The sequence below is a fragment of the Sciurus vulgaris genome (assembly GCF_902686455.1).
Source record: "Sciurus vulgaris genome assembly, chromosome: 5".
NCBI classification, from domain to species: Eukaryota; Metazoa; Chordata; class Mammalia; order Rodentia; family Sciuridae; genus Sciurus; species Sciurus vulgaris.
This window is the reverse complement of record NC_136465.1, coordinates 81,770,531-81,790,171: the sequence shown is the minus strand read 5'-3', so window position 1 is coordinate 81,790,171 and position 19,641 is coordinate 81,770,531. Positions and strand designations below refer to the sequence as shown.

The 19,641-nt window shown below is 43.3% G+C and overlaps 1 protein-coding gene across 2 annotated transcripts; it reads right to left on the bottom strand.

Annotated features, from left to right (window-relative positions):
- Positions 1 to 4,022: 4,022 nt before the first annotated feature.
- GPRC5A (G protein-coupled receptor class C group 5 member A) lies at positions 4,023 to 19,572 on the bottom strand. Of its 2 annotated transcripts, XM_079140062.1 has the most exons (5): positions 19,436 to 19,572; positions 9,180 to 9,252; positions 7,413 to 8,341; positions 5,223 to 5,281; positions 4,023 to 4,940 (listed from the first exon to the last, which is right to left on the bottom strand). In XM_079140062.1, exons 3-5 carry the CDS (start codon positions 8,332 to 8,334, stop codon positions 4,848 to 4,850), a joined length of 1,074 nt encoding a protein of 357 aa, XP_078996188.1. In that variant the 5' UTR covers positions 8,335 to 8,341; positions 9,180 to 9,252; positions 19,436 to 19,572; the 3' UTR covers positions 4,023 to 4,847. The 2 variants fall into 2 exon arrangements, with proteins under 2 accessions (XP_078996188.1, XP_078996189.1); XM_079140063.1 differs by lacking the exon at positions 9,180 to 9,252 and having other exon boundaries at positions 19,436 to 19,558.
- Between the last annotated feature and the right edge of the window lie 69 nt (positions 19,573 to 19,641).

The following is a 19,641-nucleotide window of genomic DNA, read 5'->3' as shown; positions in this document are numbered from 1 at the left end:
TGAAGAGGAACTCCTTGCCTAATGGTTTGCAGTCCCGCCCTTGACAGCCTACTTTCCCAAGAATGGAATATCCATATGACTTGAGGACTGCAGGAGAATGGCAGGTAGTTAAGAAAATCCAGTCCCCATCCAGTCCCTCTCTTCATAGTTTATAAGCAGAGGGAGCCAGTGATCAGAGGAAAACCCAGGGGAGGGCACCTGAGGAGGCAAAGGAAAATGAGAGAATGCTTAAAAACTGTGATGACCCGGCCAGTTTATTGGATTATGTGCTCAAAGACACCTGGGGAAACATGTCTAAAATGGACAGTAGAAAGAGCAGAGAACCAGAAATTTGATCCAGATTGAACTAATTCCATTCAGCCTCTAAAACGGGGACTGAGAGGCACCAACTGGAGGATCTCTGTGACCTCCTGAAACCCTACAATCTTAGGCACTGGACTGTTCCACTCTGAAGGGTCAAGAAAACTGTACAAACCTGGAGGTAGCAGAAATCAGGGTCAGGCACCAATCTAGCAGTCATGCAGACCCATCTGAAGCAGCAGCATCTGCCCTGCACAGAAGGAACTCTGGACAGTCACCATGAGGACAGACCACAGGGGTTCCAAAGGCAGCAACCCAGGAGCAGGAGGTTGACTCCCAGATCTCAGCTCAGTTGAGAACAATTTTTTTCTGAAGTTTTCATCTCCAATTGTGAAATAATCCCAGGTTTTAAGTTGGAGCTGAGACATTGGCAAATCTGCAAATCCTGATAGCAACAGAAGGAAGTGGGCACAGGAAGAAAAGACCAGCAGGGCATAATTCAGTTCTCAGCAGTAACAAAAAGTGGAGAAACAGAGGAAGGAAACTCAGAATGCATGGGGGAAAATGGGACCTACTGCTGTGTTTCCAGGGCCGGGCTGTACTCTTTGTTTTGGCACACTTTTCCTGACCAAAAGCCAATATTCTCACCACATAAATATTGGTCGACATTAATAACAGCAGCATAGGAGACCATTATCTGTAAAGATGCCAGATTGCATACAAATGGACTGGAAATACCTTAGAGAGTTTCACAAAAATAAAACAAAGGGCAAAGAAACTCTGCCAGTGAAGATTGAGAACAAATTCTTTAAAGATCGGTGGCAGGTGACAAACAGCTCATATATGCAAACATTTTATAAAGGGACATGTTTGTCTCAAGACAGCTGAATTTCTGCAGCTCTGCTTCGTGCCCTTCACAGGAAGCAGCCTTAGATGTCTGCTTTTGAGAGGTACAAGTCCCAGAGGGTCCAAGCCTGAGGTTTTACTGCCATCCAGTGGCATCATGGGGTGTGGCAGCTTTGGACCACCTCAGCCTTCAGAGAAGCAGAGCTCTCGCATCTATTACTCATCTGACAATGAAAGATGAGATAAAGGCTGTTGAGCTTTATTGCATTATCACCCATTTAGTTCAAAGGAGATGCCACTTTGGTTCCCAGCCATCAATCAATGCACGTCACCCAAGGACCAGGCTGAGCTATATCTTCACATTCCATTTCCATCCAGGTAGAGGGCTTTGAAATCCTCTTTTCCAATATAGGGGTTCTCCATTGAAAATCTCAGCCCCTGAGATGTCCCTACTTAAACAAAATACCTTATTTATAGGCAGAAGACACAAGACCTAAAAACAAGTTAACAGCCCTGGGGGGAAAGTGCTGCTCAAACGTGGAGCACTCTCCTGCCAAGCAAGAAAAGAATCTAGTGAGGTAATGGCCTACTGGTTCAAGCTCAGGGGACCACTTTACCTCATAGGGGAAAAACAGATTTCCAAAGATGGAGACAGGCGCCATCCCCAGGTCTTCTCACGAAGGAGGTTGACAAGAGGAAGGCAGCCATGGGGACACAAAGGGCCAGCAGATTCTCATCCCTAGTAAGAAAGGGGATGAGAACATCTTACAGCTTACCTTCCACTCATCTGCCTTTGCTTGGTTAAGAAAGAGGAATGTGGGCGGGGGAGGCGAGGAATGAGAGAAGAATGGAGGAACTTTAGATTATATAGAAGGAAATGAGAGGGAGGGGGATATGAAAAACGGGGGACTGAGACAGACATCATTACCCTATGTACATGTATGATCACACGAATGGTATGAATCTACATCGTGCACAACCATAGAAATGAAATAATGTACCCCATTTGTGTACAATGAATCAAAATGCAATCTGTAAAAAATAAAAAATAAATAATTAATAAAAAAAGAAAGAGAAATGTGTAATATTATGATACATATTTATTTGGGTCTTCCTCATGATTCCAGGCTTCTAAGTTCCTCACCAAGGTGGGTCACAGAAACCTGTTCTTCCCCTTTCTTTAGCTGGTCCTAAGAAATTTTCTGATTTGCCTTGTCTGTTATAAGGCCACGAGACCCTCCTTATTCCAGAAGGGTCCTGTCCCATACCCTGGAGAAGGAGTGCTGTACAGAGAGGTCAAGAAGAACATGAATAGACAGGCCTTCCTGGGGTCCCTCCCACTCCATCTACTAACAATCATTCCTATGCAAGGAAACCTCCATAGAAACCCAAAAGGTCAGGGTGCAGGAAGCTTCCAGGCAGCTAAACACGTGGAAGTTTCTGGAGAGTGGCACGTGTACAGAGGGCAAGGAAACCCCAAGTTTCTTCCCCCATACCTTGCCCTATGCATCTCTTTAACTGTATCCTGTGTAATATCTTTTATAGTAAACCAGTAAACATGTTTCCCTGAATTCTGGGAGCCACTTGAGCAAATTAAACCTGAGGAGGAGATTGTGGGACCCCAATTTATAGCCAGCGGGCCATAAACACAGTTAAAACAAGCTGAGTCTTGCTTGGAGACAGCACCTGAAGTGGGGGAAGGTATAGCCTTGGGAATGAAGCTCTCAGCCTGTGGAATCTGACACTACCTCGGACTAGATAGTCAGGATGGAGTTGTTGACACCCAGCAGGGTCCACTTCTAGCAGTACCGTTTGCTTGCTGGTGAGAAGTGCCCACACCCTTTGGGGTCACATAAGTCTTCAGGTTGTGGTATGAAAGCAGGAGAACTTCATTTTTCCTGACAGTAGGGAATATGCACTTCTTCAGCCCTACACTATGACAGACAAGTACCTGTGAAGCCATATTGTTTTCTGCTCTCAACAAACTTCACTGGGTCATGGATTCTTGGGTAGACCTAGAATAGTCTAGAAGGATTCATATCATTAATGATCATTCCCCTTTCCAATACCAAATGAGGCTAATATTAGCACAAAGACTACTACTCAATCTTTGTAGGATATAAATATCCCTAATTCATTGTCATTTGCCTCCACCCTCTCCTCACCTCTGGCCCACACTGATTTTCTCTTCGTTTGATGCAAATCAGAATGGTGGGCCCTTGGGGGTAACTCCCCAACTTACCCACAAATCTTTTTAATATCATTCAATTTCTTTATATGGGGACTTTTTGTTTCCTTCGCCGAAGAGAGATTTCCCATTCCTCTGCCCCACAAAGCTTCTTCTTGGATTCAGTAAATAATAATTTTTGTGTGCCATGTCTTTGCCAAGAGATATTGTGAAACAATGCAGTCAAACAGGGGCTCTAGGTCTTTCCCACAGTGAAAACTCAACTGAAATGGGACATTGGCTTTGAGGTCTCTGTCTTTCTGGGGCTTCCAAAGCCATTCCAAAGCAGTCACACCTCTGCCTTCCTGGAGCAAAACCTCAGGACCTGTGACACTTCCTGGCTTTCTCACCTTTGACAGCCTTAAAACTTGGAGAAAACACACTTATCTCAGATGGAATGAGGAGGAAAGACAGGGAAAAAGGTCAATTACAAACCCAGTAGAACTGAGTCTGAATTCAGTTCCAAGAGGAAGCCTACCAGAGGAGCCTGCTGTCTCTCCCTCAGTGTCAAATATCCACCACCCTTACCACTGCTACAGCAGGAGGAGTACCAGGCTGGGGATGTGCTCAGTGATAGAATGCTTGCCTAGCATGCACAAGGCCCTGGGTTCCATCCCCAGGCCCACAGAGGAACAAAAAAAAAAGAAGAGTTGCTGCCACATCTTTATTGCATACACAAGGGAATAACTTACCACACAACTCCCCCAAGAGTTGACAATGCCCACTTATAGAACTCAGGAGGTAAATACAGTGTAAATCTATTTACAAAGGCTGAGGAGCAAAAGGGTTGGAGAAGAATCAATGCCAAGAATTTATAGGAAAAATGGGGCATGCTAATGAGGTCCGGAGAACTCCTGGCAAAGTGCACATGAACAATTCGGTCTGCAGGGGTGGCGCAAAAAGAGAGAGGTGTCCTGTGAATTGGTGCTGGGGAGCTGCAGAGGCCCTGTGAGAGGCAGCATCATCTAGATGTATAGGTTTGGGTGACCTTTGACCTCTCCAGTCCAATCAAGAAGGCCAAGAGGAGAGTGCCCCGAGGTTGGCTTCCAGTGTAGATTTTGACAAGATGGGGCTGAGACACAGACCCTTGCTGGTTTCGCTCGGATTTGCAGTTCTGCTCTGGGCCAAGTGATTTCCACAAAACCCACCTAATAAATCCCCTCAGGAATTGAACCAGCCAGCATGCGGTCAGATGCCCAGACTTTTAGTCACACATAAGCAAATAGTAAGAGTCACCCTGAGTTGCCCAGACTCCCACTTCAATAAAGTACCCTAAGTATGGGACAAAAGAAAAGACTACAATGCTCAGAAAAACTGGAGTCTTAACTAGCCCCGGAAGCACAGTGGCTGAGGCTGAGGGTAGGCAGCTGCCCCACAATGCTTCATACAGTTTGCTTGGAAGATGGGACTTAGCCCACACCTCTTTGGACTGCCAGTTGGATCTGCTGTGGTCGCTCCACTCTTCAGAACAGAGCTAACTGCCCTCTTTCCTTCCTTCGTAGTCATTGTAAGGGCTAGTCCGAGCATGGGCCCGGGGAATGGAGAAGTCTTTTTTGGGAGTCCGATTCTGAAAAGGAAGTGACAATATTGTTAAATCTACTCCAGTCATTTCAAGAGATCTTCCAAGCTGGGAGGAGAGATTTAATTTCCTTCCCCTTCTACCAAGTCTCCTCTCAGGTCCCCCCACGCCCAGCACTCCACCTGACCCACCAGGCATACTGTAGGAAAAAAGACACATCATCCTTTCAAGGTGGCTTCCCAGGAGCCATCAGAATGGTGACAACATCACTCCCAAAGGTCAAATGTCCCTGGTTGCAAACACTATCCATGAATGAGAAAGATCATTTACCTGAAGCTGTAAGTGGGTGGAATAAGGGGCATAGCAGGTATCCCCTGCCTCTTCAAAACCTGAAACACAGGGAAAGGAGAGATTGAAGCATTAGCCTCACCCCATCCCATTGCATCACTTGCCACGGTGCATGTGACAGCTTATCCCTTTGTTTCTCCAGTAAACTTAAGTTTCTTGCAGGGAGAGACCATATCCTCAAGCCCGGCACCAGGTACCCAGTAAGCACATTGATTGGATGAACAAATGACTCACAGTAATCACATAGTCCCTAGGGAAACCCCTTTCCAAAACATTCTCCTCCATTGCAAAAGCACCTTTGAAAAGTCATTAAGAAGTCTTTCCAGATACAAATTTGACCAGAGGTGTACCTAGAGTGAGTCTCACTAGGGATTTACTCACTTCCTTAACTGCCTGATGAGGCGATAAAGGGAAGGATTTATGAGCAATTGTTTTCTATGTGTTTGGGGAAAATCTGAGAGTTTTAAACTTGGGAACAGGACATATGGAATTACTATTAATGCAATTTAAAGCAATCAATTATTTCCCACCAAATTTATTTGTCCAATTTTATATAATTCATAGTATATAAGGATTAACCAGAATGATCCCAGGCCTGACCCTGGAGAGTAAGGAATTCATGATGAACACGTAAATAACTATTGAATGAGACAGACTCTGATAAGAGCATTTCAAAGTTCTACAGATGCACAGGGCGGAGCCATGACTGAGGGCAACTGGGGAATGCTTGACTCTGCAAAAGGGTGAGAAGAAGGGAGAAGGCCCTACACCAGGCAGAGCACAGGTGCAGTCCAGCCGCTACGGCAGGAAGATGCAGGGACTTGGTCTGTGTGGGCTGAGGGTGAGGCTTCAGCGGGGCTTGAACCTCACAGATCTGACATAACAGGATGGATGATGGTAGGGGCAGTGAGGACTGCGGAGTGTGCTGGCTGGAGAGGCACTTAAGCTGAAAGAGGCCCACACATGGAAGGCGAAAAGGAAAAGTCAAAAGGGAACCGTAACAGGGAATCCAGGAGTAGGTGACAGAGTGAAGCCCTAGGAATGCACAGGAGGGGTTGGAATGGTAGAAGTTCTGCTTCTGCCCTCCCATACACCCAGGAGAGAGACCATGCTGTAGTGGGGAGCCCCAGAAGGCTCAGCACCTCAGGCTTCCAGAGAAAAGACTTTTTTATTTTTTTTTAATTTTTTTTTTTTTTTTTTTTTTTTTTTGGTACTGGGGATTGAACCCAGGGGCACTTATCCACTGAGCCACAATCCCAGCCTTTTTTATTTTGAGACAGAGTCTCACTAAGTTGCTTAGAGCCTCACTAAGTTGCTGAGCCTGGCTTTGAACTTACGATCCTCCTGCCTCAGCCTTCCAAGCCACTGGGATTACAGGTGTGCGCCACCACACCCCGCAGAAAAGACCTCTTTTAAGTGGTGCTGAGAACCCAGGCTTGAAAGTCCCTCACTCCCGTTCAGAAACCATTTCTCTCCTGTGACAGACTCCAAGACTGATGTGAACCTGGAGACAAATGAATACATCCCCACTGGCAACACAGCTTCTGGCCATCAGCATGGCCTCCTTCGCTTCTGAGAACATCTGCAGAGCACCCAACTACTCACACATCCCAAGGAGCATAATCGGCTGATTTTTTTTTTTTTTTTATGTCAAATATCTCTTCCCTCCCAGGGGCCCAGAAATATATGATCAAATGGGGCTGTTTGTGCTAAAATCAAAACCCGTGGTAACTTTATAGGGATTCCTACCAGTTTATAATAAAAGGGCTTGCTCCTTCCTGCATCCCATGTCAATGCAGGAAATGGCTTGGCTTCCTGCACTCTACTTCACAAAGGTTGGAAGGAATGTCCGCTTACCTTCTATAAAAAAATACAATCTCACCTGTACACCACTAGGAACTCTCCAAGTCATTCCTTTTCCTTTTCTTTGCCCCATCTTATTTTGATTCAGAGAAATCTACCTGGTATTGTATAGAAAGTACTAGATAAAGACACCGGAGACTAGTTCTGGTTCTACTTGTCTCTAAGTGGCTGGATGATTTTAAGCAAGATTATCCATGGGGAATTATCCATTCTGGTAAGGCATAATCTAGAAAAATCCTGCATGTTCCTTACAGTTATAATATCCTATGATCCTCCCCCACCGTCCCACCCAGGGATTCTCAATCGCACCTTGAGTGATTTCCTCTTGAGAATAGGCTCTGTTCTCCACACCATAGCTCTGCTTCATGAGTTGCGGTTTACAAAAAGCATCTTCTACCGGGTAATCCATGGGGTTCCGTTGCTTTGTAAGCAGGTAAAACTCAGGGGCAACATAAGCCAAGAGGAAAACCCAGCCATTGGCAACCAAGGCTGTGCTCAGGATGGTGTCGTCCCAGGTAGGACCAGGGGTAGGAATCAAGAGCAAAGTGATCCACGCCACCCAGATGACAATGGAAAAGAACATTGTGAGACAGATGTGTGCCCCATGTCTCTTCCAGCCACTGAAGGATCCACAGAAGGTGAAGAAGGATGTGAGGAAGGTCAGAGCCATCAAGAAAAGGACATAGATGAGCAGCATGATAAAGTCTTCATTACGACGATCAACAGAAAGCTCAGAAAAGATGTTGACATTGGTCCTATTCATGGTGAGGACAACATATTCGATGGCGACAACGTCCTGTACCAGGCTGAAGCCCACGGCCAGGCCCAAAATCACCAGCCAGGACAGGGGCTGCCTCCCACGGACAAGCTTCATCAAGTTGAAAGCATGAGCCAAGAGGCAAGAGAAGCAGATGGAAAAGAGGACACCAAAGAGGAAGAAGCGTGTGGGCCCTGTGCCCCCGTCCAGCTTGATGATGAAGGCGAAGGTGAGGCCAAAGACCCCCAACACACCCAGGAGGAAGAAAAACTGGGTGGGGAGCATTTTCCGTCTGTTGGAGTCCTGCACCCTGCAGACCAGGATCAGGAGAGCGAGCATGAAGGCCACCGCGGTTACAGCCCCTGATGCGGCTATTGTTTCTAGGACGATGCCCCATGCTTCAGTCAGATCACAAAGTCTGTGGTACCTGGAGTCCAGGTCTGAGCGGCAGCCATCGGGGGCTTTTGTGGTCATTCTGGTCCTATACAGAAGCAAAGTTAGGGTTGGGGGTGAGTTTCAACAAACTTAGACACAGGAATAAAAAGGAATTAGGAAAAAAATGCATGTTCAGGCAGTTTTGCCCTTGAACTTGCTACATTAGATAAAGCTACCAACTTCTCCTTTACCTTGAAGCCAGAGGACCCAATGTGCCAAAGAGGTATTTCTTTTCTTTTTTTTTTTTTTTTCCAAAGAGGTATTTCAGAGTCTAGTTTCAAAAAATATGTCACACATGATCTACCAAGGTTCCTAATATTTTTGGCTAGTGTTTTCTTAGGAATTCGTGAACATGGAAATATCTAAGCATAAAGGGAACACTTTCATCCTAATTGATCAGTCTCAAGTCTTTTCTCATCTTTGGCCCTGTTTCAGATATCACTTAGAAGCAACTCGTTCTCTCATGGATAAGAGGTGTTATCAGAACTGCAGACTTTTCTGCAGAGACCTAACATTCACTTCCGAGTCCCTGATTCCTCTTTTTCAGCTTTGCTGTCTCATATTGGAAGAGTTTCTCCCCAACCTTAAAATTTATAAGGATGTTTCAACTAATTCCCAAAGAATGTGGAAGAAAACTTCCTTACCACAACCAGCTCTAAACTATCTAAGGATGGAAGTCCTGGATGACATAAAAACAGGGGGTAACCCAACAACAACAAAAATGTTGCTAATACCTAACACTTTCATTTCTACATGAGTCAGATTTTGACTTCTGATCACCTTACATAAATATTAGTTTAATTTTACATCAACCCTATGAGGTGCAAATTATTTTCCCTGTTTTCCAGATGAGAAAACTGAGGGCCAGGCATGGTGGTACATACCTGTACTACCAGCAACTTGGGAGGCTGAGGCAGGACAATCACAAATTCAAGGGCGGCCTCAGCAACTTAGAACCTGTTTTGAAAGAAAATAAAAAGGGCTAGGAATATAACTCATTGGTAAAGTGTCTCTGGGTTCAATTCCCAGTAACACATAAACACACACACACACACACACACACACACACACACACACACACACACACAAGATGAGGAAACTGAAACTGGAAGAGGTCAAGTTACTTGCTGAACATCAGACATAGATATTAGATAAATTTTTTTCCCAGTGCTGGGGATCAAACCCAGGACCTTTTGCATGATAAGCAAATACTCCATCATGGAACATCCCTGGACGCAGAGCTAGGATTTGAATCCAAGTTTCTTTGCTCCAGTGTCCATGCTCTTAACTACTATAGGTGCTCGCTCTCTCTGATGAGTTCTAAGAGATCTTAAAATGCAATCCGAGTTTCTCTCTCCCCACGCCCACCCCATCCTTCTATTATCGGATGTCCCATTATGGCCCTGATTTCACTCTTTTTTTTATTTTAATTACTTTTAGATGGACAGAATACCTTTATTTCATTTATTTATTTGTATGTGGTGCTGAGAATTGAACCCAGTGACTCACATATGCTAGGCAAGCACTCTACCACTGAGCTACAACCCCAGTCCCTGATTTCACTCTTAGGCCAGCCTCAGGAAGGCTAAGAGCCCCCAGGTGATAGATGATCCACAAGCAGGTAAGATGCTCACCCACTTGGGATAATCAGGAATTGACTGGGTATACCACAGTTGACTTCCCCTATATCTGCTCTTAATCTCTCAGGAAAAAGCCCTCTTTCTCTGCCCCACAACCTCCTTGTGAATTTGACACCCAGCTGACCCCCAATATCATCTAAATCCCAGGGATTCAGAAAACAATAGGAAGATGAATTAGGGAACTGGAAAAGAGAAAGGAGTTCCCCAGTCCCTCAAAGTTGGTGGCTCTCAAATTTCAAAGTCAGTGTCAGCTAACTAAACATTGCTAGACATAGCTATAACCCCAACAGTTTCTACATAAACTATAAATTTTATCTGAATTATCTTGTTGTATGCTATTTGTGCATGGAGTCTTTTCCCTTAGCTTTTCTTCTGGTGTGGAATTTCTGACTCGTTGGAGAGAAGCTCTGAATGGACCAGGAGAGAAGTGGGAACTCGTGGGAAAGGGGCGCAGAGCCAGGAAGAGAGGACTTGCTGAGGCCCTCCATGGAAAAGCACAGTGAGAGCCTCTAGGCTCCTCCAGGGCCAAATAAGGGCAGAGAATGTGCAGCAAGGAATCAGAAATGAGAGGAAGGGTGGGATTGGGAGCAGGGACAGGTACAGAGCATCTGCTGAATCCTGCCTTTTTTCTTAGAGCAGAAAAAATTACTTGGAGTTTCTTCATCACATATCTATAAATGCTTACAATGCAATTTCTCTGCCCCTGACACTAGGGGTACTATGATTATCCAAGAAATGAAGAATGCCTTTCTTTCTCTTTCCATCCTGCCTCTTCAAGATCAAATCACCATGCAGAGAGCAACACAGGGGGATGCAAAATGAGCCCTTTCTTACCAACCATGAAAGGCAAAGGAGTGTCTCTTCAACATAGAATTCAAACTCCCACCTCAAGCCAGGTGCGGTGGCACACACCTGTAATCCCAGCAACTTGGGAGGCTGAGGCAGGAGGATCAGGAGTTCAAACCCAGCCTCAGCAATTTAGCAAGGCTCTAAGCAAGTCAGCCAGACCCTGTCTCTGGATAAATTATAAAAAACGGGTAGAGACGAGGCTCAGTGGCTAAGCGCCCTTGGGTTCAGTCCCCAGTACCAAAAAACTAAAAAATAAAAAGAACCTCCAGTAAGTACACAAATCATCCTTTCAATTAGACGATTATAAAGTCAAATAATAAGTATTTTATTTAACTAGCAATTAGGAAAAATTATATACATGTATGTATATGAAATACAAACACATCCATATATATGAATGCATATTTTGTGTGGCACACTGGAAGAAATAATACCAGGTAACATTTAAATCTATCTTCCTAAAAAATAAATAAATAAATCTATCTTCCTGACTTTTTAATGAAATTTGGCTCTCCAAGTTTAACTATACATTTTATAGTCATTCATTCAAAAAATATTTACTAGTATGATTTGAATAGGGTTTGTCCCTTCCCCCCATGACTCATTCTAAAACTTAATCCACATTGTGATATATTGAGAGGGTAGATACATAATCTGACTATGGTGTTTAATGGCAAGGCCTAAGGAAGTGATTAGGATGAGATGAGATCATTAGCATGGAATCCCCATATTTAATTCTGGTGGCTTCATAAGAAGAGGGAGACAGTCCAGAAGACACACACATGCACACACTCCCTGCCTCTTGCCATGTAATACCCTGCACCACCTCTGGACTCTGCCAACAAATAAGGCCATTACTAGCCAGGTACAGTGGTGCACACCTATAATCCCAGTTATTCAGAAGGCTGAGGCAGGAGGATTAAAAGTTTGAGGCCAGCCTGGGCAACTCATTGAGATATTGTCTCAAAATAAATAATAAAAGATACTGAAAATGTAAGCTCAGTGGTAGAGTGCCCCTAGGTTCAATCCCTAGTATCACAAAAATAAATAGACCACCATTACCAGATGGGGCCCCTTGCCCTTGAAGCATGAGCCAAAATAAACTCATTTTTCTCTATAAAGCTACCCAACCTCAGGCACTTCATTATAGTAATGGAAAACAAACTAATACATTTTCTGAGCCCTACTATGTGCCAACACTATTGTGGTACTCAATGGTAAAAGAGAAAGCAGATATATTCCCTGTCATAGCAGGAGATAGACATAATCTCCCACTATATCCACAGGCTCTTCATTATCTTTCCTCATCATGTATGTCATCTGTACACTTTATCCTATGGGAAATTCCACCAAGTCTGTCTCCACCAAAGGAAAAGCCCAGAAAAAAGACTGGGTTATGTTCCACTTCAATAGGAGGTGCAAATAAACAGAAGGAAAAACAAATGAGGTTCAGATGCAGGCAACCCCTGAAATACAAGTACCAGAAGTCTGACCTGCTTTGCCCCCAAATGTCCACTCTTTTGTGGAAGGGGAAAGGGAGGTGGGGAGGCTTCTCCCTTGTCTACTATGAATGCATGAGAGGAAGAACCCCTTGAGGATAGCAAGGACAAGGAAAGCAAGGCAGTCCCTGGCATCTCATTTCATCTCTCCACACCCTGGAAGACTAATCCTGAGGGTGATAATCTAGCAGGAAAGGTATTTCCCTCTTTCCTTTGTTCCTTCACCTCCCTGACATTCCCTGCCACTTCCCCACCTCTCAAGGTATTTGCTGTCTGTGGACAAGTAGTTGTTATCCTAATTACCTGACAATTACCAAGGACTTTGAACCTCATGACTCTAAACCTTGACAGGACTGATGAGATTTTTGCTGAAAAGACAGAACAGTGCTGAAAAGAGAGGCAGCAGGGCAGAACTCTCAGCCCCCAGCTTGGACCTATAGGCCCCTCATTCAGCTGTGAGGAGGGAGGTGTGTCTTGGAACTTCCAGTTTCCACAGACCAGAGCCCAACAAGAGCAATGGGCAGTGGGTCTGGAGAGAAGAGAAAACTGATTTCCCCTCATTCATCTCCACCTTCTACCTCCCAATCAAACAAGGAGGATAAACAGTCCCGAAATGCCTAGAAACCACTAAAAAAGGTTATTTTTTTTTAATCATTTTTGGTACACACCCAGCCACTGGAGAGGTAGAGGCAGGAGGATTCCAAGTTCTAGGTCAGCCTCAGCAATTTAGTGAGAACCTGTCTTGAAAGATAAAATAAAAAGGACTGAGGACACAGCTCAGTGGTAAAGCACCTCTGGGTTCAGTCCCCAGTACCAAATCAGTACCAAAAAAAAAAGAAAAAAAAAAAACTTTTTAAGGTTTTTATTATCAAAATTTGTATAATAGAGGCCCATGTGTCCATCCATCACTTGGTTTCAACAATTATCAGTACATAATTATCAGTGTATTTTGCTTCGACTAATGCTCCATCATCTCACTCACTAAATTATTTTTAAGTAAATACCAGATATCATATAATTTTACTCATAAATACTCTAGTATATCTTCCTAAAAAATAAAACTCCTTCTTAACCACACTTTGAAAAATTAGTAGTAAGTGTTTTGGGTTTTTTTAATATCAAAATCCAGTTGGATTTTTCCCCCTTGGTATTGGGGATGGAACCCAGGTCCTCACGCATGCTAGGCACACCATTCTGACACCAACCACACCCCCAGACCCACAAATGTTGTCTTAAAAAGTCTTAGTAAATATTGTTAACCTGAGTGACTAATTTTTTTGGCATTACTATTGTAATTCACCTCCACTAATCCTCCTCCACCCCTTCCCCAGGTTTGGGATTGCTCAATAGGTTGAAAATGTCATAAATTCTTTGCATTTAGTCAGAGGAAAATAAAACCAGTCACGGTCATTAACAAGCAAGTCTGAATTGCAAGGGCTTTGAGTACCTAGAGGATGGTTCAGATGAGGGAGAGACACCAGGAAGGTACCAGAGGAGGAGCACAGGGTTCTGATCACTTCATCCTGCCTTAAGCCCTTTTGGAATGAGTCAGGGCACGAAAGGTTAAAAAAAAAATGGGGGTGGTGGGGAAGGAAAAGCAATAGGAGGAGGAGGGAAGGAAGGGAGGGAGTCACATATGAGGCTCAATCCCAAAGCCTTCTGTCACTCCTCCCCTTTAGGAAGAATGTGTCTCCGGTGCCACAGTGTATGTGGACCTAGTCACCTAACCTCTCAGAGCCTCTGCCACTCCTCTGTAAAATAAGGGAAAGAGCCAGGTGTGCTGGCACACACCTATAATCCCACGACTCGGGCTGAGAAAGGAGGATTGGAAGTTGGAGGCAGCCTGGGCAACTTAGTGAGACCCTGTCTCAACAAGTAAAAAGGGCTGGGGATGTAGCTCAGTGGCAGAGTGCTCCTGCCTTCAATCCCTAGTATTTCAAAAAATAATAATAACAATAGTGGCAATATAATTATGGATAAAAATAATGACAACTACTGCCACATGTGAGCAGTCACTATGCTGAGTATGAAGGTTTTAACGTGTATTCTCATTTGCATGTTTATACACATATGATCTCATGTAATATTACTACAATTTATTTATATTTAACTCTTGGAGAGGTAGTCATGTGTCCAGTGTCACATGGGAAGAAGAGTCCTTACAGTAGTCATGATCATAACTCAATTCTTCACTTTATCTCTAAATCACTGTCATGATCTGTAAAGCTTTTCTTCTTTCCTTCAGCCTCTCTCCATTTAAACCATCATATAATCAAGCACTGGCTTACCGAGAAGTCTCCAAACCTAGCAATTCTACACTTAGTCTTCCTCTCAATTAACTTTTTCTTTCCTTTGGATACTGGGGATTCACCCCAAGGGTGCTCTGCCACTGAGCTACACCCCCACCCCTTTTTATTTTATTTTGGGACAGAGTCTCATTAAGTTGCCCAACTACCCTCAAACTTGTGATCCTCCTGCCTCATCCTTCCCAGTAGCTGGGATCACATGCATGTGTACCACACCCTACTCAATCAACAAACATTTAGATCTGTAATTTGTGTTAGGTACCAGGCTAAACATACCAAAAAGTGTGGCCACTGCCCTCGGAGAGCTAATAGAGTCAATTGCACCAGTCAGAACTCAGAGGAGTTATGAGGTGCAGAGAATGTTGAACACAAATAAAAAACAGTGACCCATTATACATAATGGGCCGGGTGGGAGTGGCAGGAGGTTTTGGAGAAGACACTGGGAGAAAAGGCATGAAAGATGAACAGAATGGCAGGAGGTGTTTATGAAGGTAGAAGAGAAAGGGCTTGAGGAATGGAAGAGTCTGGGATAACTCCTAGACTTCAGGCTTAGCCAGCTGCTAAATTTAGCTTTGCTGGATCCAAGAGAAACATGGGACGTGGATTTGGAGCTACCCAGGAATAAGAAAAGTTTACTCAGTCATACACTCTTCATCAGTCCTACACAGCAGCCCTACTATTATGCGCCCTTTTTGCAGTTGAGGGCACAAAGAAATTAAATCCTTTGCACAAGATTATGTGACCCTTATAGGGTGCAGGGGCGCATGCCTGTAATCCCAGCCGCTCAGGAGGCTGAAGCAGGAGGATCAGTAGTTCAAAGCCAGCCTCAGCAACTTAGCAAGGCCCTAAGTAACTCAGCAAGACCCTGTCTCTAAATAAAATATAAAAAAGGGCTGGGGATGTTGTGCCCCTGGGTTTAATCCCAGCATCCCCCCCCAAAAAAATTACAGGCTCTTAAAACAATGCAAATCTAAGATTCTTTTCTCCCTGGATAGGAATCTTGGATAATCCTACAAGGTCAGGCTCTTGCCTCTGACCATGAATTATTCTCTTAACCAGAAAGACCCTTTGCCTCCTGTTCACAGTCCATTTGCCAAATTTCTTCAGAATTTGACCCCAAATTTAACCTCTCTAATGAGTTTTTTAAATTGTTAATATTAATCCCATCACATTCTAAGTTTGTAGGTCTTATCATAGTTTTTATAGCTATGTGTTTTTAGGCCCTGAAGTTTTTCTATATATACAGTATATATTAATATTATCACCAGGATAACAAGCTTCATAAGGAAATCAGGCAGAACTTCTATTTATTGGTATCACTCTCACTATGTGCTCTGCACGGCAGTTGTGAGAAAATATTTTGGACTAAGACTGACTGCTGAATATTTACCCAAAGCAAGTTATTTATTAGCAAGTATGAGTAATGGGGAGGAAAAAATTTTGAAGATGAATATGTGCTGATGCAAATCCACATATTTTTATCCAGGTTAAGTTCTTCTAAGGGAGGAATCCCACAGAAATTTCTCTGCTCTTAGAAGGATTACAGGAAAAGGAAAGTAGTCACAGGAAAATTTCTAGGCTCCCCTGTTCCAGGTAGCCAGCCCAATTCTGATGACATAAAAATGAGACATTATAGCAACATCTCATGAATAGCATCTTACTAACATCATGACTTGAGTTTCTAGGTAGTTACTAGGGAAAAAAAATCACCACAGCACCATGGATCAAAACAAGTATAAGAAAAATGTTTGTATTAATTTTTGCACCTTTTCTCCTATTCTAAACAACACATGTAAATTTTAGATTAATGTGAATATAAAATAAATACCAGAAATCATTTTTTTTAAGTTAACATGCTGAGCGAAGCTTCCAAATCTCTTAGGCCCAGAATTCTGAGAAATCAAATTTCCAGAAAACAAAGAGAATAAAATGAAGTTCTCCACTGATTTAATATCTCAAAAGTTTCAAAGATTTCCTCCTTTAAATAGTTTAGGTCAATATATAAGGATAAAATATTCATGTTGGATTCAAGAAGTCCAAAAAGTTAAACTTTACATCTCTCCCTACCAGCCTGACTTCTAAGCCCTGTGAGGGCACTACCATCTAATCATTGCCTAGTAGATCTAAAAATACAATATATACTGTCTAATGGGGGAGAGAATGGGAAAGAATAGACTATATAGGCTAAAATTAGAAGACTGAAGAAGGCAAGTATTATTACAATAATGAAATGGCAACTTATTTTGAAAAGACCAAATTAAACTATTATACCTAAAAGAAACTCACCTAAAGGAATTGAGAAAAGTTGAAAGTAAAAAGAAGAAAAAAATTAAAATAAATGAAAAAGGATTACTAATAGATAATGTTTATTTAAGAGGTATTATGAGTCAAAGTTAAATAACTTGCTTAAGGTAAAAGAATTATGCAGAAGTTGCAATTTTAATATCACACAAAGTTGTAGTCAGGGCAAAAAAGGCATTGTATGTACCCAAAGCTTGCTTCATAATAATTAGTGATGCTCCATATTGAAGATAAAACTCATAAACTTTCATGCACCAAATATAGTACCAAAATACTTAAAACAAGGACTACTGATATTGAAGGAGAAACCAGAAGAAATAAGAATTATAAAATACTTCTCTATCAGTCCTTGGTGGAGTAAATACACAAAATGAATAATAATACAGTAAACTGTTATACATGTTTTGTGGATACTTTAATGGAAATAGTCTCTATCTTCATTCTTCCTATCTTTTTAGATCTCCTTATCTTTCTTTCTTTCTTTTTTTCTTATTTCTTTCATACTGAGGACTGAACCCAGGGACACTCTACCCAGGGGCAATAACCTCGGTCCTTTTTATTTTTTATTTTGACACAGGGTCTTACTAAGTTGCTCTGGCTGGCCTCAAACTTTCCATCCTCCTGCCTCAGCCTCTTATGTGGCTGCAATTCTAGGTGTGCTGGATCTCCATTATTAACCATATAATTCAGATCCTCTCTACTAGTAATGATCAAGGGCCAGTTCTGGATTTGTAAGCCATATATTTGCAGCATGAAAATAGTCATAAACATATGAGCATTGAGGTTTTCCCATAAAATTTTATTTACAAAAAGAAGCTGCAGGCCATCTTTGGTCTATGGACTATACTTTGCCCCCCTGCTCTATATGATCACTTCTATTTAAATGGTCATTTTGGGGGATGTTTACTCTCTTCCCAAAAAAAAGCATATTTTAGAACACAAAGAAAAACTTAAATTCTAAAATAAAAAAGTACAGATCATATATTCTGTCCACAATGACATAGAAATAGGACTAAAAGTAGAAACAAATACACCAAACTACTCTGAAAGTAGGACTCCCTCAAGCAAAACTACTATCCAATTTTCCGTATACCTCCACATCATTTCCTCAGTTCAATCTGTGAATTTTTATATAGAAGTAGAACCAGAATGAGAAGAATAAAAATAGCAGTCAAAATTCTTGTTCACACTTTTATCTTCAATTACCACTAAGGAATAGAATATTAAAAAGCAGACAGATTCTAAACAAGACCTCTAAACAAGGAGACATATGCAGACACAGGGGGCTAGAATCTTAATGCAGGAAAGGCACTTGGGCCTCCCTAAGACCTCCTCCCCAAGTCCCAGGAGGTTGTCTGGTGACAGTTACATGATCCTGCTGAGAGAAGAAATCAAGCTCTCCGACTTCACGTGGGGAGCTCTTGGGAAACCACACAGTTCTACTACTCATTCCACTCTGCCTTCGGAGCCCTTGCCTCTCCGTACTTTTAAGGGAGCAAACGCTCAGCACCTCTTTCCACCCTTTCTCCCCGTCTTTCCTCCCTCTCCTAGTAGTAGCCAGCACACAAACCCAGAGGGTAAGGTTCTCAGGTCATCCTGTCTGAAGTGGCTAAAAGAATTCCCCTTCAGGAATGAGCCCACTGCAGTGACTGATTGAGATCCTTTCAACAGGTGCAGCATTTACAAAAGCCTCTTTAGAAAAATCAGCCTGGAAAGGAAGGAATGGAAAGAAAGTCCTTCAACTTCCTTAATCCTGAGCAGACTTTGGCTATTTGCTAGTCCTGCTCACCTCCATGAATGTTTAAGAGACATCTTGAACCACATTTAGGCCATTCCCAAGGGCTTAGTTGTTGGAAGGTGGGCGGTTACTACCTTTTCGACTTCCATCTGCTGGGTATTTCATAGCCACTTAAGGGACTAGGGATGGAAAGGGACTGGGGGTGGGGAGGCGAGGTAGGCAGGGCAGGAAGAGGGAGATGGTGACAGCTGCTTCCTCTCAAAGGAGTGTATACTGTGGAGTCCAATATAGAGAAAAGTGGTGACTTCTAGATCTATTTCCCAAAATTCAGAAGAGCTCATTGTAGTGGAAGAACAAAATAAATGGAAACTTTTCAGTATCTGAATAAGGTAGTAGCTGTCACCATCTCCTCCTTCCTGCACCCTCCCCCAGTTTTCCCACCCCTAGTCCCTTCTCTACCTACATTATTCTCTTTCTTCTCTTGCCCCGAAGTGATCCCAGGATTGCTCATGTCCTTCCTGACAAGAATTCAACCTGTTCGGAGTTTGCAGAATGTGTCTGAACAGAAACTATTACCCTGATGATCTTTTTGCTCTCCACCTCAATATTAGCCTGGGAAACCCAGAGAACAAATTCTGAGTTGAGTTAAACTAGAGAAATCCCTTTCTTTGGATTAGTTATTTCCTCGTAGTCAGCTGTAGTCCATCACCAGGATTCCTGGCCTCCTCTATGCTCCCCTCCCTACTCTCCTGTAATGATTGAAATCTGGAGGTCCCACGCGCTCTGAGCTCCATGCGACTCACTTACTCTTGTATCTGGGTTTTGGCGGTGAACTTGGCGCCCTCCTCGCGCGTAAGGGAGAAGCACGCAGGCCCCTCGGTGCTGGACGAGTCCTTGGGCAGTGATCCCGCCCTCGGCTAGCTGAGCAGTTATAAAGGCGGCCGTCGCCGGAGGGAGGGAGAGGTGAGCAAGTGGGTGAGCAGAGGGCAGGGGCGGGGAGGGGCGGGGAGGGT